Here is a 26,567-nt window from a genome sequence, read left to right as displayed (position 1 = left end):
TGTTAGGAGGTGGAGGAAGCAGGAAACGAGTTTCATCATGAGATCAAGTGTAAAATGTAGACATTAATGAGACTTAACCAGATTATACATAATTCCACTAAATTTTATGCTGAAAAGTTTAAATGGTGACATTTTATTGTGTATATTTTTATTTAAGTGATCCTGGTGGTTCGTTTATCACTACTATATATATATATATATATATATATATATATATATATATATATATATATATATATATATATATTTCCCTTGTTTTGAACAAGTTTTACAGTAATCTTATAAAATAATCAAATAATTATTGAGAGAATTAGATCCACATGGGGATTTCTACCAAGCCTTTCAAATGTGAAGGTACATGAAAGTTCTCTACCATCAGATGGTAACAAGGCTTGGCTGTCTGTGGAGGTTCCAGCAAGGCAGTATAATGGAAACATCTAAGAGCATATTCAGTTATCGACATTGCAGGGGACACTACCCGGTATATTAAACCTCTCACTGTATACTGAACAAATGCTCGATGAAGTATTGGTTTGTGTCTTATACACATTTTCCAAAGACTCCGAGTATTCTTCTTGGGGACAAAACAGTCATGGTATTAGCTCCATCTTCAATATGAACAAGGATCTTTTTATGTGGTTTTCACATGTGTGTTTCTTAGCTATGCAACTACTAAAAAAATGAAGACTGTAACAGTATCATCAGAAAATTCTAGATAAGTTATCATATCCACAAATCATATTCTTGATGGCGCACAAACTGTATCCCTGAAAGCCACACTTAAATACTATTGGCTTGGTTTCTAAGTGCCAAAAGCAACTGCTGCCCGAAAGACATAATTTCTCTTCTTTTTCTAATACACTGCATTTAGGATGTACTATATTTAGGAAACATATGAAGAAAAGTCTACATATTTTTGTTTTAAAATATTACACAGGGCAAAGATTATTTATTAAGAAAGGGAGCATTGAATGTAATAGGGATGAGAACCATGAACTGTCCCAAATTTAGACTTCTTTTCCTCTACACATAACCACCTCAGCTTTTCCTGTATGGGCACAGTCCTTATTAAGCACAGGCAAATGAACCTGACTCCGTATGCCTCTTGGAAATGCTACAGACATGGCAAAGGGTTATCATCCACAGAATGCTAACCATTTCAAAGAAGAATATGGTCCTCTTTCTTTCATCCATGTCCAAGTACTTAAACCAGACACCCTTTCCTGCAGAGCTGCAGAAGAGCAAAGATCATTTGCATATTGGCTGTGAGGTCCCACTACAGTCACCTCCAAGTTCCTTTCCTATTCTAAGTCTACCACAGCACCAACTGTTCTGAGATGGCTTCAGTTATGACACATAACCAGGGTCAGCCATCCATTAGCCAAGGTTTATGACACCACCACGCACCTCTTATCTACCATGTGAGCAATGAGACACGCTGGGTCACATACTCTAAAGACAAGTCACAATAAAAGCAATTATAAACCTTATGAACTTAAAGTCTTAAGGTTGAATGGTGAAGCACTATGAATCTGCTTCAGGAAATGGAGAAATAACTTGGGCAATGACAGGAATATATGAGTGTGAGTATAGATAAAGGTAGGCAAGCAGGTTGATGGATGGATGAATGGATGGCTGGATGGCTGGATGAATGGATGGATGGATGGATGGATGGGTGGATGGATGGATGGATGGATGGATGGATGGATAGGTGGTCAGATGGATGATATAGTGGCTTGAGTAGAAATGGCCCCCAATGATTCTTGCTGGAATTCTAGGTCCGTAAGGAGTGGCACTATTAGGAAGTATAGCTTAGTTGGAGTAGGTGCATGGCCTTCTTGAAGTGTGTCATTGTGGGGGTGGGCTTTGAGTTCTCCTATGCTTCAGCTCTTCCCAGTGTGGCACACAGTCTCCTTCTTCTGCCTGTGGATCAAAATGTAGAACTCTCAGCTCCTTCTTCAGCACTGTCTCCTTGCATGCTGCCATGCTTCTTGCCATGATGACTTTAAGACAATGTCAACTAAACACCATCTTTTATAATAGTTGTCATCATTCTGTTGTCTCTTCATAGCAACAGAAACCCTCACTAAGAGACAGAAAGATAGATAGACAGATAGATAGATGTATTACTGATAATATATTACACAGAGAAGATTAACTTATAATCCTGCATTTCCATCCCAGGACTTTAAGGCTTGGCAGATAATAAAAGTAAAGATAATTTCTTTTAATTTTTGAAAAATGTCTCATGTAGCCTGGGTTGACCTTGCCATGCAAGGATGACCTTGAACTTCTAATCCTCCTGCCTTTACCTCGCAAGTGCTAGAATTACAGACATAAATTGCCATGCTCAAATTTTCTGAAATAACTGTAATAATATGACCACTCAAAACACACTTATAATTTGATGGGACTGAAGTCAACATACAGGTTAAAGTCAATATTCAGTGTGACTCATCCTAAAGCCAAGCATTCAAAATATTAGTATTAGTTTGTAAATATTCCCAATGAAATGTTTGTCTTTCTCCTTCAATAGCACTACACTATTTTTATATTCAAACACATAAGACCAAAACCTTTGTATGAATGATGTATGCACTGACCTCCTAAAAGAAAAATAACCAACAGGAATGTTTTAAGAGTTTGAAAGTTTTGTTTGGCCCAATGATTAACTATCCAACTTGTCACGTGTCTTTTGTGAAACCCTGCAGTTTGATCCCTGTAGGACTTGAACTTTTGGTGTGTACCCAGGGCCAGGATTTCCATAACTCTTCCCTTCCATCCCTTTCAACTGTTCTACTCCATACTCATTCCTTTGTAACTCCTCACCTAACCTAAAGAACAGTACTCTACTGGGGATCCCATAGCTACCCCACATGGGTGAGACTCAGGAACCCTACAGCTGCCACAGGTGTTTAGCTCTTACTATGTGACCAAAGAACAGAACATCCACCCAAAAAAGATCAGACCTACATCAGAAACCATTTCAAATGTCCTAACTCCAGATGCCTAGGTAGATCCTAGAGAAAAACACAAATGTGCACCACCAGAAGCCAGGGACACTATTGCATTAGGCTCTGAGAAAACACTATTTCCAGGACCCCTCTTTTCTCATAATTTATTACTTCCTGTTACTAACCTATACAAGAGCTTGTGTCTCCTGGAGAAACATTTTCCTTTGTGTATACTCTGCTTAACAACATGCCTAGTGCACAATGGGACAGTGGTAAGTAGTAGAATATCTTCACTGAGACCTACCAACAGTTACCATCACCTTGATGGTCTGACTGTGCAGTAACCAACACTACAGGAAGCAGTCTGCACTCACCATGCATCCATCCGGATGAGCACCATGACGTCACCAAGACACACGCTGAAGTGGGGTGGAGTAAATACAGATTCAGAAGCCAAAGTTTATATTAATATACTTTCTCTATTTCAGATTCCCATTGAAGCAGAAAGTGAAATGAAGTGAGATGCAGAGCTGTGGGAATACTCATTATTCTGTTTGGATTTAAGATTCAGTGCATCTCCAATGCAAGGAGGTCAAATTCTCAGAGAGCATCTGTTCTTTTAGGTAGCTAATATACCCCGCTTGGTGGCTATCTTTTCTGTAACATTATTGTGAAAAAAAAATTCCCCCTAGTTCCAGAATTATTTATCCGGAAGACCTACCTAGTAAGAAATGGATGGAAGACAAAATAAAACCAAGAACACAGCAAAAAGAAAATAAAATGAAGTTCTGCCAAAATCCTTGAGGTAAAAGAAAAAATAAAGGCTATCTTTAAAAAAGAGCTATCCAGCATCTCATTTCTTGTGAAATGCTGACATACCACATGAAGTATTTATGTTTTAGCTCAAGATGAGAGGTAGAGTTTTATTTTTACACTGAGAATAGCACACCAGACTGCCCGGTCCCTGTTCCATTAGCAGATTCATGATGGAATGTCAGCTGTACTTTAAATGACAGGCCGAGGAGGCACAAGAATGAGTCCAGTGCTGTGCAGCTCTGGATGTGAAGTGAAACGTGTGAAAAGAAGCCTCGCTGAGCAGGAAAGGGCTTGCGAAGGTCAGCCAGTACCCGTCTGCTGGTGGGAGCTCGACCCAGCTCCTAGGGTACTGCTGATGAAAACCAGTTATTTTTAGACAGTTTCGCGTGGAGAAAAGTCACAACTTTTCCAAAAGTCATTCCAACAGATGAATAGTCCTTAGAATCCCAAAATTCCATTTATACTCAGTGCAAATCCGTGAAGAACACAGCTTAAGTTCATTTTCTTACTTGCTCCCTGGGGAAGGTACACAGCATTTTGCTATCACAATCCAGCTTCACATAAAATAATAATAATAATATGTGGCTTTCTCTCTTTAGAGACAAATAATGGCATCTTCGGCTTTTTCTCAAAGGCTTCATTTTCTAAACTTTTCAAACTCTTTTTCCCATGTTGTCTCTGCCTTTGTTCAAAGGCCCAGCCCAGTGGGAAATTTTCAACAAAGGGTGTTGGTTCAACTGGCAGTCAGCATGTAGAAGAATGCAAATTGACCCATTCTCATCTCCTTATACAAAGCTCAAAGTCCAAGTGGTTCAAGGACTTCCATATAAAACCAGATACACTCAAACTGTTTGAAGAGAAAGTGGGGAAGAGTCTTAAACACATTGGCACTGGGGAAATTTTCCTGAACAGGACACAAATAGCTTATGCTCTAAGATCAAGAATGGACAAATGGGACTTTATAAAATTGCAAAGCTTCTGTAAGGCGAGGGACACTGTCAATAGGACAAAATGGCAACCAACAGATTGGGAAAATATCCTTACCAACCCTACATCTGATAGAGGGCTAATATCCAAAATATACACAGAATTCAAGAAGTTAGATTCCAGAGAACCAAATAACCCTATCAAAAAAAAAATGGGGTACAGAGCCAAACAGAGAATTCTCAACTAAGGAATCTCAAATGACTGAGAAGCATGTAAAAAAATGTTCAACATCCTTAATCATCAGGGAAATGCAAATCAAAACAACCCTGGGATTCTACCTTATCCCAGTCAGAATGGCTAAGATCAAAAATACAGGTGAAAGCAGATGCTGATGAGGATGTGGAAATGGGGAATACTGTAGGATGGTGTCATTATAGGACAAGGTGGGTCAAGCCTATCACTGGTTGAGAAGGAAGGGTAGGTGGAAAAAGTCTAGGAAGGAGGAGGAGGAGAAAGCAGGAGATTCAGGAGAAGACAACATGGAAGCAGACGTGGATGTTTCTCTCGGCGCATCTCTATAAGAACAAGGTTGTTAAGAATATTTTATAAGGGATGGAATTGTACAGGGTCATTTGACTTATCTCGGTGGTAAACTATATTATACCAATTAGATCAGGGTATTTTTGGTGTGTTCTTTTATATGGTAAGTTAACTGACTTCAAAGAGGGTCTAGCAGCCGGATGCACAAAGCCAGCCACGGAGTTGGGATGTCTGTGTGCAAGACTTGGCAGCAACAAGCCAAGGGAAAGTGAGTGAAAATAACACACTGGGGTGTTCGTGGACCACCTGGGACAGAAGTAGCCAGGGCAGGAGGAGTGGACCATGCCTGGGTCAAAAGAAGCCGGGATCTTCTAGTACTTGGAGGCAGCATGGAGCCTCTAAGATAAGAATACCCCGAAATGCCACGTGGGTGTCAGACTTCCACCCATTCATAGGAGAGAACCACTCAGTCTCAGCTGTTTCCCTCCACAGAAACACCTACCCTCTCACCGTGAAGCCCACAGTGTCAGAATATTCTCTCCCTGCTGGCTTCGACTTCTTTCCAGCAAGCTCACAACACACCCCTCATGAACAAGATACCACTTCAAACGGAAACTGGGATAGTTCTGCCCATGATCACAGCATCGTGAGACAAGCAAGGTCTGTACCACCACCTCGTCTTGATGTCAACCTTGCCTTCTGATGGGTACATTAGCTTCCTAATAGACTGCTCGGTGACACTGTTTTTTTTTTTTTTCTTTTTTTTTTTCCTTAAACATCTAACTGCATAACTCTGCTATCATCTCTCCTGGAATACCACTGCTACTTAAAATTTCAAAACCTCAATTATAATCACTGATCTTTAATAATAAAGACACCAGCCTACTCACTAACTCTGACACCTTAATAACTACACATGCAGTCTTAAAAACCAGACTGCATGAGATATATTTAAAGAAGTAAGTACATAGGAGTTTGTCTTTAATTGTGATGAAATTCGCTGATTCCAGAACAAAAAAAAAAAAAAAAAAACTTTACTAGCCAAATTCTGAAACCACTAAAAATAATTATCTATCATAGGTCTCAAACAAAGCAAAATAATAATAATAATAATAATAATAATTATTATTATTATTATTATTATTATTATTATATTATTCATTAACTGTACTGTCTGACCAAAATGCAGAATTAGGCATCTCTTAAAACTGGTATGATAAAGAAAAGTTAAGTTAATTATTTATAAGAGAATAAGATTTTCATGATTACACACATCCAAACTGTAAATAACGGGATAATGGTGCAAATATTAACATGGATATTTTGTCCTTCTTCATGTAGGGGTCTATGAGGAGGGCCACACATTTCCTTTTAGTAAGCAAAGCCAAATAGTTCAAAAGGTACACAATCCTGGATATCAAGTCAGCAATGTGGAAAAACTGCTACACTTTTGTTACAGTTTATAAGTTCAACATGAACAGGCCTTTTTAAGAGGAGCTGAAAAGCAGACTAAAACAAAGTGAGGTCCAATTGAACAATCCACTTTTTCCCTGTAATATGTTATGACTATTTGTCCTGCTGTATGTAACTAAGGTAAATATATCAATATCTATATCTATACACACACACACACACACACACACACACACACACACACACACATATATATATGTATCCTCTAGAAAAATAACCTACTTTTAAAAAGATACTCCATCTGTAACCTACTAAACTATAAGTCCATGTCTTTCACAATTATCTTCCTTTCATAATGCTGGAACGCAGCCCAGAACTGAAGATACCAGAACTCCAGAGAGAGTCTCTGAAACTAAGTTCTTGCAACTTGCAGAAAATGCCATTTTTGAGTAATAGCATATACTTTTATCTCAAACATAATATCTATTCATGAGTTCCTTTGATGTAGAGAAAAACAGAACATCAAGAATAGTACAATAATTAGATTGTCTAGTACCATGCCCCTACACGAAGTCTCTCTAGTAGTCCCCCCCCCACCAGAAGGCTGCTGAACTGCCAGGTGGCGGAGCTCCATGACAGCTTAGTGGCAACCGTGGGACTTTCTCTTCATATGTTCATCCTACAGGATGCTGCCACAATTTGTAGCTTGTGTGACCTGGGATTTTTCTTTTAAAGTCTAATAAAAGTATCCTCAAAAAATGTTTGTGGGGGGGGGGTGAGACTGTGTGTGTTTGTGAAAAAAACTAAAAACTATAACAGTGAAATCCCTAAATTCATATTCGTGCTGTGTACAGAAGTGTAACCAGTCCCTGGGTACCAAGGCCAATCCTAATCTTTAGAATTGAATTCACAGTATTCACCAAATTCACACATATTCTTAAAATATACACCCTTAAAAATGCTTACAGTTCATCACTCAGCCACAAGACAATAAAGCCATAAAAGTAGTGACATAAAGTATTCCCTCCATTTACTCCCTGAGAAAATTAACATAGTAGCTACCCAAAAGCTGGTTTCCATGGGGATTTATATAAATCAGATGCTTGAAATATGTCTGAGTATAATAAAAAAAGAAAATAGAAGTTACGGAAGATAATGCTAAGACGAAGAAAATCAAGTAATCTGCACACAAGCAAGAAAATAGTATCCTCTGATCTTTTTGATTTCACCTCATTGAAAGCAAAACAAAGGATCTATGTCATCACAGTGATTTTTGGAGACGTGTATCCAAGACTGGGAATGAAATACTGGGTCATCAGAGTGATGTCAGCAGAAACAGTTCCAGTTCAGGACAGAAGTGGTACCCTGCTCCAGGCACCCCTGGTTTGATTCACAAGACCCCCACTGTTTTCTCTTACAGCACCAACAAGCTACTGCAACACATTCCTGCTCAACTGAGAGCTGGGACCCCCTTTAATTAATTAATTAATTAATTTAATTTAGTAGTCGAAACAAAGACAGTTTTCAAGCATATTCAAAACATTATTAGAAGAATGGTACGCCAATTTCAGTTTCCCGATTTTAAGATACAAAGGTCACAAGGAAATCCTTAAACCTGGAATGTTAAACTTTATTATGGCCACAAAAAGAAGAGGGTGCAAAGTCCCAATGTGTCTCCTGATCTCTCTGGAGGCTGAAGTCACAGACTGCATATGATTTTCCCTCTTCCTATCTCTGTTATAAGTCAGTTAGAAACCAGCTTGCTAGGGAAGAAAGGGCTCCCATGGTGAGCCAAATCCTCACAAGCCCAGTCTTCTGGTTGCCTTGATTAATGGAAAAGCCATTGATGATTTTTAAAAAATTAAATGGAACACTCTACATTCTATCTTCAGTAAATACAGTGCATTAAATATAATTAAGTCTCCCTTCAAAAATTCAGGACATAAAATTGCCTCGGGTTTCTCTTTTAAATAAATTTCACTTTCTATTTGAAATATTTCAGCCCTGGATACTGAAGGTATAAGAGATGAGAGTGAATTCATATTAACTCTGGTTTTATTCTGGAGTTAGTCTTTCATATTCCAGTTTTTATTTAAAGCAAGCCATACTATCTTAAAGTCTATATAAGATCCATTCTTACCTTTGCAGAACACCTGATCAGGCGGATGTTATTATTCATATCGACTTACTTATTCATGTTTTACACTCTTGTTATTAACTTATTCAGTAAATGTGTGCTTAGCATGTACTCTGCCAAGCCCTGTCCTCATAAGTGAGACACTTTTACATTCCGAGTTGTTTACATGTTTGCTTTCCTCGGATCTTAATGAAAGAAAGTACTTAGAAAAACTACATCAGGATGTTAGAAAACGGTAGCCAACCTTTAGAAATGTAAGACTCAGCCTGGAATCCCATCGGCCTTATACCTTGAGTAAGCAAATTAGCTGTCAGTCTTAATTTCCTGCTTTGTCACATGACGCACACTATGTACATTAGTTCTAGAGAATGGAAGGAAACACAGACCTTGAAAAAGAATAGGAAAAGTATATGCTCACAATTTTAAAAAGAATCAATAGAAAAGGAAACATAGAGAGAACATGCTGGGGAAGGGAGGGAAAGAAAAGAGAAAAAGATGATTCCTCTCATTTTTTGTTTACTCATGTGTGTACATGCATGTGTGTATGTTCATGCATACACTTGCTCATAGTGGCCAGAAGGGGACATAAGATCACTAGGTCTTGAATTTAACAAGTTGAGAGTTGTCCAATCTAGATTCTGGGATCCAAACTGGAGCTCTGTGGGAAAGCAGCCTATGCTTTTTTTGTTGAGTCATCTCTCTGGTCCATACACTCAGAACCCGAAACACTAAATAGTTAACCGTTCCCAACCTGAAGTTTAGGTGCTTTTTGCACAAGTGTGAATGCCATTCCCCAGCACTTGGCCTTCCTTCCCTTACAGATGTGACTTTACATTTTTTCTCTTTGCTACTAGCCTTCCTGAGCACAGGGGCCATGCCATCTACAGGCTTGGATTCATATAACCCCTAACACTGCCCACACCAGACAGTTGCTTAGCAGCATTGACTGGTGATGTGCAATTCGGTAGTCTGCCAGAACTGATAAGACTCACCACTGTGTGTGTGGTACTGGTGTTGGTTTTTCAGACCAAAGGAAGAGAGGGAGGGAGGGAGAGAGGGAGGGAGGGAGGGAGGGAGGAAGGATAGATGTGGAGGTATAGTAAGCCTTTTTACTTTGTATGCAGTTATTTGGCTCTGGAGTTATCTAAATCTTCAGCCCTAATTACATGATTGAGCAATATTTTTTTTTCAAATTATGTTGAAATATATTTAAATCATGATTAGAAATCAATAAAAAAAACCATTTCACTAAAGATCCTGATATTCAATATCAAAATTAAAAAATCAATGTCTCAATTCTGTGCCTGGATTTACACAGGCAGGACCAGACACAGGTAAAAGGGACAGCAACATGGGTAAGAGAGCTGAGACAAGGGCTGGCATATGACGTCATAACCACGGGAAGGGCTGGAGAATGGTAAAGCAGAGTCACCGGTAAGATGCAGAGGCAGAGTGGAATTTTCATGCTAGTAATTAGGGTGGTACCCTGTAAATAATGGGAACCACCAGGGACTTCCAAGCAGCCACTGATAAGACTCATGCTGTCAATCAGAAGGCTTACCGGCAGACGTTACAGAGGCAGGAAGACCAGGTGGGAGACAAATGCAACAGACAGATTCAGGTGAAAATGGAAAAGAGGGTAATGTAGACCACATTCCAAAGAGAGGTGACAAGGCTCAGGGGACAGCTGGATATGAAAGCAAGGCAAGAGAAGATGCCCACTTGGACAGATAGTGACGTACAATAACAAAAGCTGGGTTTACTTGTGAAATATTGTTACCACGATAACAAGATGATAAACATCTCAGAACCTGGCACCTTATGATGTCAGACCTGAAACATTACAGCACAATGGAAGCTCTTCTGATGTCCCTATGAGCATAAACCTTATAATAGCTCAACACCATTAACCTAGGAATTTGAAAAGCAAAAAGCAAAAGCATAGGCACTCTGTATGATTAGGCAGCAGACTGTTACAGCAAATCAGGACGGCCTCCGCTGCAACATTCGGCTGGCGACATAATCCGTGAAACGGATTATAATGAAACAGGCCAAAGTAACGAGACTGCGCTGTTCGGTGGCCAATGCTTAAAGGCTGTTTTCTCTAAGCCTGATCAGCTTCCCAAACACTGTTCTGTTCTCAGATATGTGGGGCTTGCAAGCCATAAAGCTGTCATTCTACAAATATTTGTCAAGTGAGTTACGTGTGTTTAGAACCAAATGTTACAACTGCCATTCACTTCAAGCCCCGTTTTCATAAACTTCTTCAGCTGATCTCTCTGGCATCCTCACACTTTGCAGAGGTCTCGATTACTTTGAGTTTCTCTGACACCACCAACAGACTAGGCAACTTCAAAGACAACATATCTATTACTCTCAGTTCTGGAAGCTGGAAACCCATGAGGAGAAATAACCCCCTGTGGAAACCTAGACCTTAGGACCACCCATGGGTCCCATGCTTAGTTAGTACATTAAGATCCAGATTTTAGCTAGAAAGATGGAAAGAAACAGCTTTCAACCAAAGAGCAGCTTCTTTATGTCCAACAAAGACATTCCATTGTGGACATCAACAGAACAGTCATAAAAACATTAAGAGGATGCTTCCAACCAGACGAGAATGATCTTATCATCAAAGGGACTTCACATGAAAGTTCTTCCACACGTAGAAATGGAAGATTGATTGTCACTAATTATAATTCTGGGTCAGTGCTTAGGAAGTATATGGAAGATAACGCTGAGTTATTTTTCCTCAAAACGTCCCACTCAAACTAGTTTCCAGATTCAAATCAGAAATGCAAAGCACAAAAATGATATTTAAGCAGAAGAGATATTGACAAATACATGTGTGTGTGTGTGTATGCTAGTAGAAAAAGCAAAATAAGGGTTCACTTTATATAAGACATTTGTTACACCCTATTCCTAAGGTTATGAGCAGTATCATGAGTGTTGAGAAAAGAAGGCAAGGCTTGAAAAATACATCTGTGAAGGCTAACTGTAACAATGTCAGCAGGATCACCTCTTCCAGGGCTGAGCTTGGCTCTGCAAAGCAGGGATCCTCTGGAAGTTTGAGAGAGAAAAAAAAGATGCAGAATCTCAGACCCAATCCTGTACCTTCTGAGTGTCAATCCAAACATAAGAGTTCAAATTCGTCTATGCATGTTATAAGTTTAAGGAAAGAGGTTCTAGGAAAGATGGGCTGGCACTTGTAATATAGCAGGATGTCTAAGAGAAAGAATGTTGAGAGGAAAAAAACCAAAGGTTAAAAAACAAATTACCTAACTACAGAGCAGGCAGTAGAGAATATAATAATATTCATGGGCTAGAGAGAGGGCTCTGTGGGAAAGAGCACTCTCAAAGAGGAACTGAGTTCCATTCTTGGCACCTACATTCTTGGCACACCACAACGACCTGTAACTGCAGCTCTAGAGTAATCAGGTGGCTCCCACTGCACAGGCAGTCATATGCACACACCACTACACAGATGTAGACACACACACACACACACACACACACACACACACACACAGAGGCATGCACACACTTAAAAAGAAGATGATGTTCTTAGTGTTCTAAAATCCCCTGGTGAGCTTTTTATTCTCTTTCATACTTAGAAGAATAATGGGAAAAGAGTCAGAGATGAGTATCAGCAGATGGAGACAGAAGAATATCTAAGTGGCCTACTTTCCCAGGCAACCCTCTTGGCAAAGCCTACAAGCTTGGGAGGTAATCGGTGGCAAAGACAGAAGGCACATGGGGACAACAGGCAAGGCAGAGTCAGACCTCTCTCCTCCCTTCTTCCCTGGGCCAAAGTTCTAGGGGAAACTGGCAGGTCAGGGAGGAGGCTCTCTGCAGTCTGGTGGAGAACTGTGCTAGGAAGGGCTGAAACCGAAGCGCCCAACCTCTCAGCACCTGTGAGCAATGGACAGATGATACAGAGCACTGGACAGACAGTTCAGAGCTGCGATTCCCCATAATGACCCCGCAGCAGCAGGATGACTGGGAATTAAGCAGGGAGGGCCACTGTCCACAACAGACAGTCCATCAAGACAAATATCGAGATAGTCGGGCCATCTGTTAGTAGACCAGCAGGTGCGATGACCAATCAATGGGGTTTGCCAATACATGAGAATCACCCTAGCTACCATGGATGACATCACACCATGGAAGTCAATAAGGATCCCCAGCACTGTGCCAGGAAACGTCCACAGAGAACATATCAAGAATCAGTGGTGCCTTCAACTATGGAAGAAGAAGGAAAAATAGAAAGGAGGGAAAGTGTCTAAAGGAGGGATGAGAAAAGTGGTCCTTGGCCTTCATAATAAGGTTTTAAGGACCTCAGAAAACCCTGCACTCCCCTTGCATTCCACAAAACTGATAGGACAGTGGACCCATCCTAATATGCACAAGGCTCACGGGGGTGACACATTGTTCCATGGGAACCCATGTGAAGGAGCTACAGGGGACACACTGTAGTATGAAATGGCATCAAGGCACTTTCAACAGGAGACCACCCAAATTTTAAACCATGTAGGTAAGCACTGTAGGCAGTGATTTAGAATCTGGAAAATAAAAGAGACAAATAAGCAAAACTAAGGGCTTGGAGGTGGTTTCCAGAAATGACAATAACACCCTTAAAAGGTCAGCATACTAAAAGGTAGGCTAAAAAACATTACTTAGCAGAGCAAATGAACCCCTGTGGAAACAGAAGTAGCAACAAGAGTTATGGAAAAGCCCAACCTATGTATAAAGTATTTCATACAAGAAGAGGAGAGACAAGACACTACCTCCTTGAACAAATATCATTGACAGGTGTGGTTACATGAGTATCTCATATTTCTCAAGGCTTCCAGATCTGTAAAATAATCTGTAATAGAAAACCACTTCTACATCAATGAAAAATAGCCATAATCTAGTGAGATCTGGTGGTAAATATCTGTAATTCCAGATCATTTTAGGGAGGCTAAAATAGAAAGGTGACAGGTTAAAAGCCCATGTGGGATATGCAGTGAGTTCAAGGCCATCCTCTGCCTTGAGAGAAAAACCAAGGGATAGAGATATAACTCAGTTTCACAGAACCTCATTTAACATTTGTGAAACTTTCAGCCCAATATACAATGCTACCAAAAAGGAAAAAATTGTCTATTCATAATTCTCATTTATGAGAAAAATAAAGTAAAACCAGAAACAATGCATTATGACAAAGATTTTAAATTATTAAGGAATACATGAATGGTTTTATCTGCCTCCTATTACTTTAATGCCAGTATGAGACCAGGACACAGGAGTCTTGCAGAGCCTGAGGAAGCGGAAAGGAGCAAGGTGAGAGGCTCAGGTGCTGAGGCAGCAGAAGATGAGTGACGGCTAAGACGCAGAGTAATGTCTCATCAACAGAGCACATTTGCAAACCAGACTAAGAGTGCAGCCATGACACATGTGCCATACAATCTGTGGCCCAAGTGACTGCGAAGATTGGTGGAAGTCAGATCAGCAATGCATGTGCAGAAGATGTCAAAGTGAACTGTAATCCTTAAAACTGGATTCACATCAGAAACGCGGATGCTTCCTCCTAAGGGCCACTGTATGGAGTGGCCTCAGTCAGCTTTGCTTACATGACCTGTGAGCATAAAACACTGGGATACACTGAATTAGCATGGACTGAGATGGACAAATAAAAGGCAGGCTTCCAAGAACAAGAACATACAGTAGAGATTAGGTAAATAAATTCCAAAAATAAAAAAGCCCATGTGTGACCCCATCTTAGGAAGGCAACGCAAGCAGAAAACACTTCTTGTAACTGCAGGTTGAACCGTAAGGGGCTCTTTGTGGTTTATCAACAGTACAAACACTAACAGGTTTAATAACTCATAATTTAAAATAAAAGCTACTGCCACTTTGCAAGAGATGCTTCTTCTCACCCGAAAAATAAATCTAGGGTAGGTCTAGACTTTTATTTTTTTTAAAAAAAAAATCTTCGGAATCAAAAATTTGATAAATTTTAGAATGATTTAAAATGTTTTGAAACAAAATCAGCTCCCCCAGGGAAAAGGAACATTTGTCGGAATCTGTCCAAATGATCTTTCATAACGTACGAAGAAAAAGTATAAAATGAAAGAATTCAAGGAAATGGTGTTTATTTTATGAGTAAAAATATGTAAGGAAAATACTTTTAAATCAATTATAAAGTCTTACTTGTTCTTTAAATTCATCTTTAAAGACTTCTAAACAATGCACAAACATTTGTCTGGTGTAGGGCCAGTGAAGGGCCTATTAACAGAAATTCAGGCTCTACAAAGAATCTGTGGTAGAAGCAGAAGTAATTAAAATTGATTTTTACCTCTGGAAGTCTTTGCTATGCACACATCTTTGCTAAGAAAGTCAACAAAACCATTAACGTCTAAGGCAGTAAATGGCTCAAACATAAGGCAGGGCTGAACCCTCAGTGCTGAGGACAGTCAATCTATTAAGAACTCATGGGCCATTTTCTGAGAGCTTCAGCACATTAACTTATTCCGTCTCCAGCCCCACGAGCTAAATACATTTATTAGGTGGCATTTGCAGAAAATGGAAGTTTCAAGTATGTGGGCTACTTACGGTCTCAAGAAAAACAAGTGCCATTAGAATTCTCAGTCACCTGCCCTCACTCTGAAGAGTAACCCTACTAAGTTCAAGACATCTAAGGGAAGAAAGCTATTCACTGATAGCAAAGGACTCAGTGGGATTCTACACTACACAGAGCTCACAGCCAATTAGGACCAAATATGCTCAGAAAATCATAAGCGAGTCTGACACACTTACAGACGCAGTAACTTCTGGGGCATCCTGCAGCTCTAAACTCCCCCAAACTGAAGTGCATCCCTCCACTATCAATTCTGGTCTCCTTCGCCTCCTTTTAGCAATGGGATTTGGGTCTTTTACTATAAATATATTGTTTCTCTAAATACACCTGGTGAGGCTAGCACAGATAACAAAGCCATAGGACATACTTTATAAACACTAGCGGGCATCATCCCTACCACTTAAGGAGAACACACAAAGAGAGCACCATGTGGCTGAAGTCTGGATGACTCTGCTGGTCTTCATGCCATCCCAGGTGACACCCCGCTGTGACAGCACATGCCTTCTTATGGGACTGCATACATTGTACAAAGAATAAGGAAGAGACAGCATCAACAGGACACATCCCAGCCCTTAAGATAAGTCACTTAACTTATCCAGTTGCACAGTGCTTTTCCCATCGAGCAACAAGAACCTACCCCACAGCTAAGTTTCACAACCATGTAAAGAATAATCTACCAGGTTTTAGTTACTCTAAGTAGCAACACATAAAACAAAGGGAAATGGGGATATGCTGGGCCGAAATTACCAAACACAACTAAAAGACCCCATTCTTTCTACATACAGCCTATTAGTCAAGCTTAATGCTGACTCACATATGTATTCACTTCACCAATACTGAACAGAAGGCTACTACAGGCTGCCAGATCAGTCGGTAAACAAGTCCCACAGGATTCTTTTACTGAGAGCCAATTCCACTGAGCAAGTCAACCCACATTTTATTTAAGTCAGCAATTTCAGTAGGGTGCAATCAGGAAGAATGATTAATTGAGACTAGATAATCAAGAACAACTTCATTAACAAGGCAGGGGGAGAAAGACTAAGCTTTCACATTACAAATTGACTATAGTATCATGGGTTCGATAGAGAATGGCAGAAACCAGGGATTTCGGGGTTCCATAGGTATGCAATTTATAAAGAATTAGAGAATATAAAATTACAATCACTGTCCATTTCCTGGTGATTATATATATATGATAGTAATGGAGATACCTGGCTGGTAGGAGCTGCTTTAACCTATGCCTGATATAGTACAAACCTCATTGTCCTTATGTACTCAATAGACACACTATACTTAGTTCTCTCCTACGAAGGACTGGGAAGAAAGACAAAACCATGACAGATTTTAAAGCATCAGGTTGGAAGTTCTTGAGTGCACTGCTGGAACACACACATACCTTAAAGGCAGTGAGGAACACTAGTATGGGACGGGAGGACATTTTATTAGGGATAAGAGTAAAGGGGTCCTTGTTAGAATAGAGAGCTTAGTTGAGTTGGGTCCAATGAGAAGCAAACTTATGAGTCACCAACTTGGACATTCATTCAAATGAAAAGATTTCATCCTTTTTATGTATAATAATCAAAATAACAGAAATATATCATTATTACTACAGTATTATAGGTGTATTCTCTTTGGGTTAGCTTTTGCCTCCTATGGGAAAATGGGGGAAAAGTTGTGGGGAAAAAAAAGAAAAGAAATCATGCTATAAGAACATCGAAATTCTTTGGACAGAAAGGGGGAGGATTTAACTGCAAGCTGCACATACGTGACACCAGCCAGTAGAAGCAGGAATGACCAAGGGGTGGCATGTGACATCTCCTGGCATAGACCCTGAGCAGTGATACTCCCTGGTCTGGAGCCCCATGGGATACAGGAGTGAAGAAAACAGAGTGTTTTCATTCCCTCCACATGCATTGCATCTTGAATGGGTGTCTGGTGGGATGCTCAGAGCCCATGGTCTCCTCTTGTCCCATCATGACATGCTGGGATAGGCAACTTGTTTCATTTGTTTGTTTATTTCGCAGGTCCACAAATTACTGAAGATACCTAGAATCTCACCCATACCCAATAAGAAAACCTGCCGTTCCCTGTGGTGCTGTTCAGTGGAGAAGATGGGGTGAAGACATTTTACGTACAGAATAGACTTGAAGCTTTGACAGTGACACCCTTGGCTGTGGCAGGTAAGGTCAAAGTCCCCAGTCAAGCCCCATCCTTAGAACCTGTGAGTGTTGCCTTATAGTAGTTACATCCACTTTTCAGGTATAACTATAAATCTTATGGTGGGTCTGTTACTGTGAAGTTTGTAGGTGGGCTTGACGTCATCATAAAGGTTGTAAGGTGCAAAAGAGAAGCAGGGGAGGAAAAGCTCACCTATACCATTGGCTCTGAGTAAGTAGAGTCTACTATAAACCAATTAAGGCATGCAGCTGCCTTGAGAGTAGCATTCCCTACCTTAGGATTTCGACCCCTTTGGCAAAATCCTATCTCTGACAATATGTACATCACCGTTATGATTAATCAGAGTAGCAAAATTACAGTTATCAAGTGGCGATGAAAACAATTTTAAGCTTGGGGGTTCACCAAACAAGAGAAACCGTACAGGGACGTACAGTCGGAAGGTTGAGGACCACTGCTCTGGAGCATATGAGGAAAGCCAGGGAACAAAGCGGTCCCTAGAACCTCCAGAAAAGACTTCATTTTTCACAGTTTCTAAAAATGGGGCTAGAATGGGGACTTTCACCGTACCTACTGTTTTATCCCACTGGAAGTTTGTTTTGGAATTCTGCCCTCCAGAGAGTCCCATAACAAATATTCTGCAGTTTGAAGCCACTTAATATAAGCCAATAAATGTTGGTTTTAAAAAACTGTTTCCTCTTATCTGTATTAAGATTTCTAACCATCATTTAACAAATTATTATAAAGGACAGACCGGGTATTACAAGATAAGGCTCTGTGACCCTTAGTTCACAGGCTCAAATGCCATCTGAGATCAGAAGCTCACCAAGGCCTTGCCCCTGGGAATCACACACTGGGGAAATGCATGGCAAGCCATGTGACAAAGAAATTTGTGACCTAAGAATGTGACCAACACACTCCATTTGCCTTACATGAATGTTAAATGTTCCAAGGCAACGAGAACAAACAATAGAGGAAAAAAAATCACGGCTGTGGCTGGGTTCAAAAGCTTACAAGAAACATTTTCAGGCTTTTCTTCAAATTCTTGAAGATAATTCTTCTGTTTCCTAAATCATTCACTAAATCCTGTAAGGTGGGCATTATATCTCCTGTCCTTGATACATTTCACAAATCTCATGGTCAAAATGAAATGAGCAGGAGAATAACAGAACCTACTTGTACCCAAAACAAGAGTAAAATGCTCTCAGACCACTAGGACAACTGGAACAGTAGACCCTACTACAACAAACAGCCGTGTTACTCCCTAACATTTATTAGAGTTATCTAAGAATATGCTGAGTGTGGAAAATTAAACGTTACAGCACTCTACTTGCGTTTAGATATCATTCATTTATTTTGGTCATTGCACATTTTTACTAGTCCCTTTTCTTTAACGCTGTTTCGCTGGTATTTGTTCCTGGAGATAGTGAAAAATTATGAAGAATATATTCTGGCATAATTTTACATAATTTAGCACACATTTACACATGACAAAGTAAAGGGGCTGTACAATTAGTGCGGAACACACACAGAGAGACATAAGGGCTTTGGCCCCTGCTATGTTCAGAGTAGCTGAACTCAGGCAGGGAAGAAGACCAAACACTAGACATCAATCGCAAATATTCTTAATTCCTGTTACCTGCTCCTGTTGTGGGAGTAGAAACCTTGAGAAGAGGCTGGCAGAGAGGAGCCAGGTCTAAAGCAAAAGTTCATTCGGCATGCAGTGGGGAAGGCAAGAAAGGTTTCTGAGATGCGGGATGTGTTTTGGCACACAGCATGAGAGGGAAAAGAGGCAAATAGGAGAGGCCTGGAAGGAGCAGAGAAATCTTCAGCAGTAAGGCTGTGTGAGGCAGAAGGAACCTGGAGCTAGAAATGGGAGAATGGCAGCTGGAGGATTCAAGAGAAACTCAACACATTCCAAGCACTCAATGACACAACTGGTGGCTCCCTTTATACTAACACAAATAAACCAGGGGCAGAGAAGCACACAAGTCAATCGGAAATGGCATGTCTATTTGTCCAAGGAAACTAACTGCCTGTTTGATAATTGAGGCTCTGGGAACTAGCTAAAGCAATGCAAAATTTATACCTGATGAAGCAAGAATTTCTCAACTACGGAAGTTTAAAGACAATGTCCATCAGCAAAAGATTTTAAAGTCCTCCCCTGATGCCCCACCCACCTCTACTCCCATCCCCACGCCCACCAGAGCCTGTAATAGTACACCATGCTGAGAAGAGAGAAGGCGACTTCTGGAGGTGATTTGCTTGTGTGTGGAAGTTCCGTACAGAGAACTGTTTGATATAATAAAAGAACACACAACTTAAAGCTTTGAAAGGAGATTGCAACTGAACAGTGAATTCATTAAAATTGTACTCTTTTTTTTAAAGCTAGTACTTTTTATCTTAGAAAAATCATCACCAAATGCAATTTAATAAATAAATGGGGTCCAACACAGTCTAACTGAACAACATGCTAATTGTAATTCTACTGCCCCTAGAATTATGAATTCTCAAAGATTTAATAATAGAAGGTACTTTCCTCTGGAACAGTTATCCATGCACAGTAGAAAGAGCACTAAATAGCCACATGGTTCATGGAAGCATCTTAACTGATTCAGATACTGAAACCTGGGAACTAAACTGGAATACTTCAGTGAACAAAAGCGCAGTGTGATCCCCTTCAGGTCAGGAGACAAGATTCTGTCCCCTCTGTTGGTTTAGGCCTGAGTCTATGTACGTAGGGAACAGTGAAACACCTATAATTTAAATAGTAAATACTGCACACCCAGCACCCAAATATTTACTAATTATGTGCAAATCTTATGCAGGAATCTCCACTTCAGATGTTTAAAATAATGCGTTCTTTTATGAAAAAAGAACATTGTTTTAAATAGACCGTTTTAAATGTTTTATGCTTTAGGTATTTTTAAATAAATTTTTAAATAAATAAATTATTAAGAAGCAAAACAAAACAGATGAAGATGAAGTCACCCTCCTAAGAATCCAAGTGGCATTGCTAGGTTACCTAAGATACCACTTTACATCTCAGTTGACAACCTGCCAAGTGTTAGGTGGATAATGCCATAGAATTATTTGCACAGGGCCTTAATCATCCAAACTTGGACCAAAGGTCAATATTCACTGCTACCTCTGACTTGGGGAGAAAATGCATTCAACTATTACAAGAATTAAGATTTGCAACATAAGTACACAAGTTTTGTGGTTTTTATTTATATATTTATTTTTAGTATTCTTTTGTTTTTGTTTTTTTGTTTTGTTTTGTTTTTTTTTAAGTGGGAACTAGAGTGTCAGAGAAGTGATAGATGAGACTGGAATGGACTGAAATTCTAGACAGAAAATACAGTTGTAGAGAAAAGCAAAACCTCAAAGCAAGAAACAAAACTTAAGAAATTTATTTGCAGCTTGTTTGCTTGTTTATAATTTTAGAATCCTGCTAATACACTGATTCGGAGGAGTAAGAATCGTATAATTTTCTTCTGAAAATTCAGGACTCCAGGACATCTCTCATTAACTCAACGCAGATGGTAGGAGAGATCAACTTCAACTGTATGTCACACACTCAACTCTACTTAATTATTAATCTAAAACAGTGGTTCTCCGCAGGGGTTACATTTCTGCCTCCAGGGGGCGTGTGGAAACATTTTAGGAGATTAGAAATGCCGGGCAGCAATTAGCCTCTACTGGGTGGAGGTTAACTTCATTGCTAGACATCCTAGAACACAGAATACGAACCCCCTCCCCCAGGAACAACAAAGAATTGTCAACTTCAAATCTTCAACAGTGCTGAGAGAGAGAGAGAGAGAGAGAGAGAGAGAGAGAGAGAGAGAGAGAGAGAGACCGATCAGAGACAGCATGCATTCTGAAGCTTGCAGAAGCAAAATTCCATTTTTCAAATCTTTCATAGGTGTCTAATTGAAAGATAAGCTGCCACTACCACCGGAGGGATCATTTTACAACTGCCTTAAATGTGACGGATGGTAGCTCCAACTAAGAACTGTATTGCAAAGCACAGGACCTTCCTCGCAGGTGCTCTGAAACCACAGGAAAAGAATGGTCTCATCCGTTTATTTTATGTTTATTGCAAGTCACCTGGTTCAGTATCAAGTTGTGTCTGTTCTGTAGCTAATACTCTAAAAACGCACTGACCTCAAAGAAACACAGTATCTTTTTAATATAGAAACTCAGTCAATCCTATTTACAGAGATTTGTGGGGAAGGCTGTGATGGGTGAAAAACATCGCCCTGGTCTTAAAAATGCTAAGTTATTTCACAGTTTGCTTCCAAAATGACTCAGATCATTATTAGTTCTAGTCATGCGAAGTTTGTTTCTTCCAAGCCTACTAGTAAGGGAGAAAGAAGGAAATAACCACCACGAAATAACCACCATCTTTCTGCAGTCCTTAAACCAATGAAACAGGAGCTTACTAAAAAGCAGATCTGTGCAGAGATGTTTCTCTTTTATCACAACTGTGAGAAGAACGCAAGCAAATCATTGGTTGTGCAAATAAAGATTTTAAGAAATCTATCATCTGCCTAAATACCTATGGTGTGGGAGGAAAACAAACAAAAGGAAACCCTGACTCACGGATCTAAAAAAATATAACCTGTGAACATTTTCCTTATAGCGCTCAATCAAAATCCGTATTTACTCTTTTTCCTCACTCCGTTAAAAAAAAAAAAAAAAAAAAAAAAAAAAAAAAAAAAAAAAAAAAAAAACCTGGAAGAATGACCTCCATGTAGGCTTTCAGCAAAACAGTGTTAAGAATGAATAAAGAAAGCCTGGTGTGCAGCTGTCAAACCTCCCTGGACCCTGGAGCGAACACCACAGTGGAGAGGGGACCCTGTGGTCCAGAAGGAGCCTTTCACACCTGTCAGGGCTGTTTTCACCCGCGAAGCATCTTCCTCTCCTACTATGCGAGCAAACGTAAGCCAACTTTGGTGGTTTCCATCCCCCACCCAGGCAAAATCCAGCTTCCAGCGCGGCTCAAGTCCTTACGCAGGGAAAATCTCAGCGCTCTTTTCCACTCACTGAGTCGCCATATGAAGTTGACAGGCAAGATCACTGAGACCCCACTGAGGACCCACATAGAGAGCCCCGAGGTCACCCAACGTTGCACTTTCCAGGCGTGGGCAAAGCACAACGCAGCAAGACACCTCTCACCACGGGGTGTCCGTGGAGAGGGGGTGCTTGGCTTTGTGATCCCGAATTGTCCCTCATCTAGGGAGGGCAGAGCTCAACTTCAAAGATAGGGTTCCCACACGTCCGGCCGCCCGGCCACACTCTGGGCTGCCCGTGAGGTCGCGCAACAGTCACCGCGGTGGCCAAGGAGCCGCCTGCTCTGCACAGGGACTGGGATGCCGCGCTCGCTCCCCGCTGTCCCCGGACCCGGGCCCCGTCCCCACGGACGCGCTCACCCAGCAGCAGCAGCTTGACCTCGCGCGCCGCCTTCTCTCCGTCCTCCCGGAGGTTGCGGTCGATCATCTTGCTGCGCTCCACGGCCGCCTTGTCCTCAGCGCTCAGTGTGCAGCCCATGGTGGCCAAGCGTCGCCGCGCCCTCGGCGCCGGGGCCGGCTGGCAGAGCGGGGAGAGGCTGGCCCGGAGGCGGCCCGGCTACGTCCTCAGCTCCGGCTTGCTGGAGGCGAGGTCTGCTAGCCCGCACCCCGCCGCCTCGGGCGGCCGTCCCCGCCGGCGACACTCCGCGATCCGCGCCCGCGAGTCCCGGCGACCCCTAGGCTCTGCCGCTGCCGCCGCCGCAGCTGCCCCTGGCCGAGCCGCAGCCGCTCACAGCCCGAGCGAGCTCGGCGTCCGCGCGCCGCCGCGGCCCCGCCCCAGCCCGCCCCGCGACCACTCCCAGCGCGCGCTCACGCCCGCCCGCGCACGTGCCGTCGGACAGCGCCCCCTCCGACCGGCGCGCGCCCGCGTGATCGCCGAGCCCAAGGCTTTCTGCACGTCCGCCCCACACCCGCCCCCCAGGAGGTGCCCCGTGGGTCTGCTGACTTCTCCAGCCCCAACCCGGAGCTTTCACTAACCCCCTCCCACGCTCCGGAGACCGCTGCTGGGATCCCTGGGTACCTGTCCCTTAAGGGCCCGGGTGGGACGCTTGCCAAAGTTGCGAGCAAGGTGGAAAAAAAAGGCAATCCTGGGCATTTGAGCATGCCCGGCGCCTGCAGCCACGCAAGGGTTTTGCAAAATGTGTGTGGGCTTGTGTGAAGGGCCATGGGAAATAGAGAGAAATGAGCAAAAAATGGGGCCCAGCCAAAGCCCAAGTGGGGAGCAACCTAGCGGGAATCTTAATCTTGGGGTTGCCACTGCTCACTTCCTCCCTTGCCTTTTCTTTTTCTTTTCCTCTGGCTTTTCCTTTGATCTATGCTCACCTTCCTTTTCATAAGGGAACACATTTTGAAGGATTTTCTTTCTAACTCGACAAAACCGTTTGGCAAAAGAATCGAAGAATTATGTTTAAACGGCAAGGGCCATAAAACACACAAGCAAGTCTCTGGTAATGGATCGCCTTTAGGGCACATGTAAGTACCTCGCCAAGCTGAGTACCCATGTTTATGGCCTTATTGTAACTCCTGTACCCGTGGGCATGGCATTTCTTTTTGCAGGCCTTAGCTACCTTGCTGTAAATGAGAGAGTAGTCTACAGGACAGTCCCCCCTTCCAGGATCAGGTGCTAAGAGAGAGGGGTGTACATGTCAAGAAACAAGTTAGAACAAAGATAACTAAAAACATCCAGTTTTAAATAACTCTAGACCGAAGGGGAAGTTTTCTGGATATGTTAGGTGATGCAGACTCACATGCTGTTTTACTGAGGAAAGACCCAGGACACGTGATGTTTGGCGAGAGTATATATAGGACTCAACAGACAGTGGCAATGTGCTTTCATAGTTGGCTTTGGAACACTTTGTTGGTCTCAAGTCTTCACTGATCTTCGCTTCACTGAGAGAGGAATAGGTGAGAATGTCTCCTGGTATCCTGGTCCTAGTCACTGCCACTAATTTGTGGTGGAAGCCTGGTGGTTTCTGCTGGATGGTGCCGCCTCTGCTGACTCATGTTTGGTATCTGGACACTACTGAACTGGACTGCTGGTATCCTGACAAACAGAGATTGGAACTGCCTCAAAAAAAACTACTTCTAAGTAGGTCTACATCCCCTTGTCCCATTTTCAGTCTTTTTTCCCTTACCTTTAGATGGTGGGCTAGAACTGGGGTTCAAATCCCTTGAGAACCCTTATTAAATGTAGGTTTTGAAAAATCTAAACCTATACTAAACTATGTCATAAAGTACCTTGGGAGAAAACTGTTTATTTAATATAGGCATGATAAGAAACATGTGAACTGACCATTATTTCCAAATGAATGAGGATAAGTCATAAATCAGAGGCCATGTGACTTTGGGTGGTAGATCTAGAAAGACAAAGAGAATGCTACAGCTGACAATGTTACCTTGGAGTGAGGGAAAGAGGTGAGTAATTCCTGCTTAGTCTTAAGAATTGAGGCTCTAGACCTATATGAGCTTTTAAGAGTCTGTATTTTTCAGTCATCAAATGGCTTGGTCCCACCTGAGTCCTAAATGAGACTGTAATACTGGAGAAACAATTTCTGGAACTAACCCTTTCCCTACTCATAATACCCTTACAAGGACAAGCAAAAGTTACCCAAGATGTTGCTTTGAGGTTTGAATGAATTAGTGTATGAGGAGCAACATAGAGGTGTTGGAACCAAGATACCTCTGGGAATTAGAGAGGGAGTGACAGATCAGAAGGATAGTGTTTACCATTGGCTACAGTGTGAACACACTAGGCTTGTGAACCCCGCTTTATTAACTGCATTGGTTAAGCCTTCTGCTTAGGAAATCAAGAGTTTGGTAAGAGAACTAGCTAGGAATATTTAGGAATATAGGTGGGGTAGCCTGGCCTCTGCTTTCACTTTGCTTTACATATCCCAAACTGAAACCATTCTTGTTAGAGATCATGTGGGTTTTTAAGTGACAATTTTGGGATGGGGTGCAAGACTGTTGAGGTAATAGAAAGGATGTGGTGGTTAGAGCTACTGGCTACCACAACAAAACCTAGCATCACCTAGGATAAAAAGGCCTTTAGGCATTTCTCTGTGAGGGGGTGTGGGGGGAAGTTCGTGGTTCCCTTAACTAAGCAGGATGGAACAGCTTCCCATTGTAGAGACACCATTCACAGCTTTCTTTAAATGAAAGAGTTACAACACCATGATAAAGCAACCGGGCCCTTGCTTTCTCTGGTTGAGGCATACTACCATCTATCCATCCCAGCTTAGAGGCACTGAAAGCATCTGCAGGCAGCACTTTGGGTGTTGGGCAGCTTCATTTTAATGATGGACATTGCTCCACTACAATGTTTGGTCTCCCTCAAGAAAATTTATTAATAGTGGCAAAAATGAATGGGATGTATAAATAGAGGTTATGGGGAGTGTGCAACACTATCATTAAGCTGCAGAGTAATTTGTGAGTGCATATGAATGTGAAGGCATCTTGAATGACTCAGAATTATTGGAACAATTTTCATTTCCCCAGACTGAAATGTATTGTTTAATTTATTATTTAATTAATTGAAATGTTTAATTTCCTGCTGAAGGTGGTCATTCTTGAGGTCCATGTTGGTGAAGAAGCCTGGGAAGAATAGGAGAAGGAGGGAGAGTTTGCAGAATAAATAGATAGATAGATAGATAGATAGATAGATAGATAGATAGATAGATAGATAGAACATGATATGTTACTTTTAAACTGTTACCTGGAGCATGTATAGAGAAAGAACAAAAGTGCGTGGAGGAATAGGCTCTCAGCCAGTAACCAGGTACTCGTGGGACAGTTCTGTCTTCAACTTCCTACATGGCTTTACAAGTTTGAAGCTCTTCTAATTGCAGCATCCTTGTGTGTAAAAACAAATGTGATGAGTTAGATCATCCATAAGGTTCTTGGAATTGTGGCCTTTC

The 26,567-nt window shown here is 41.5% G+C and overlaps 1 protein-coding gene across 1 annotated transcript in view; it reads right to left on the bottom strand.

The window, feature by feature from the left end:
• The window catches only part of GNAI1 (G protein subunit alpha i1), a 73,126-nt gene extending 49,801 nt beyond the window's left edge, over nucleotides 1-23,325 (bottom strand). The window contains exon 1 of the mRNA XM_080936222.1: nucleotides 23,014-23,325. Within this exon, the coding sequence (XP_080792348.1) occupies nucleotides 23,014-23,131 (118 nt within the window). The 5' untranslated portion in view covers nucleotides 23,132-23,325. The remainder of the gene's footprint in view (nucleotides 1-23,013) is intronic.
• Between the last annotated feature and the right edge of the window lie 3,242 nt (nucleotides 23,326-26,567).

Source organism: Micromys minutus, assembly GCF_963924665.1.
Source record: "Micromys minutus genome assembly, chromosome: 23".
NCBI lineage: Eukaryota > Metazoa > Chordata > Mammalia > Rodentia > Muridae > Micromys > Micromys minutus.
This window is presented reverse-complemented; position numbering and strand designations above follow the sequence as displayed.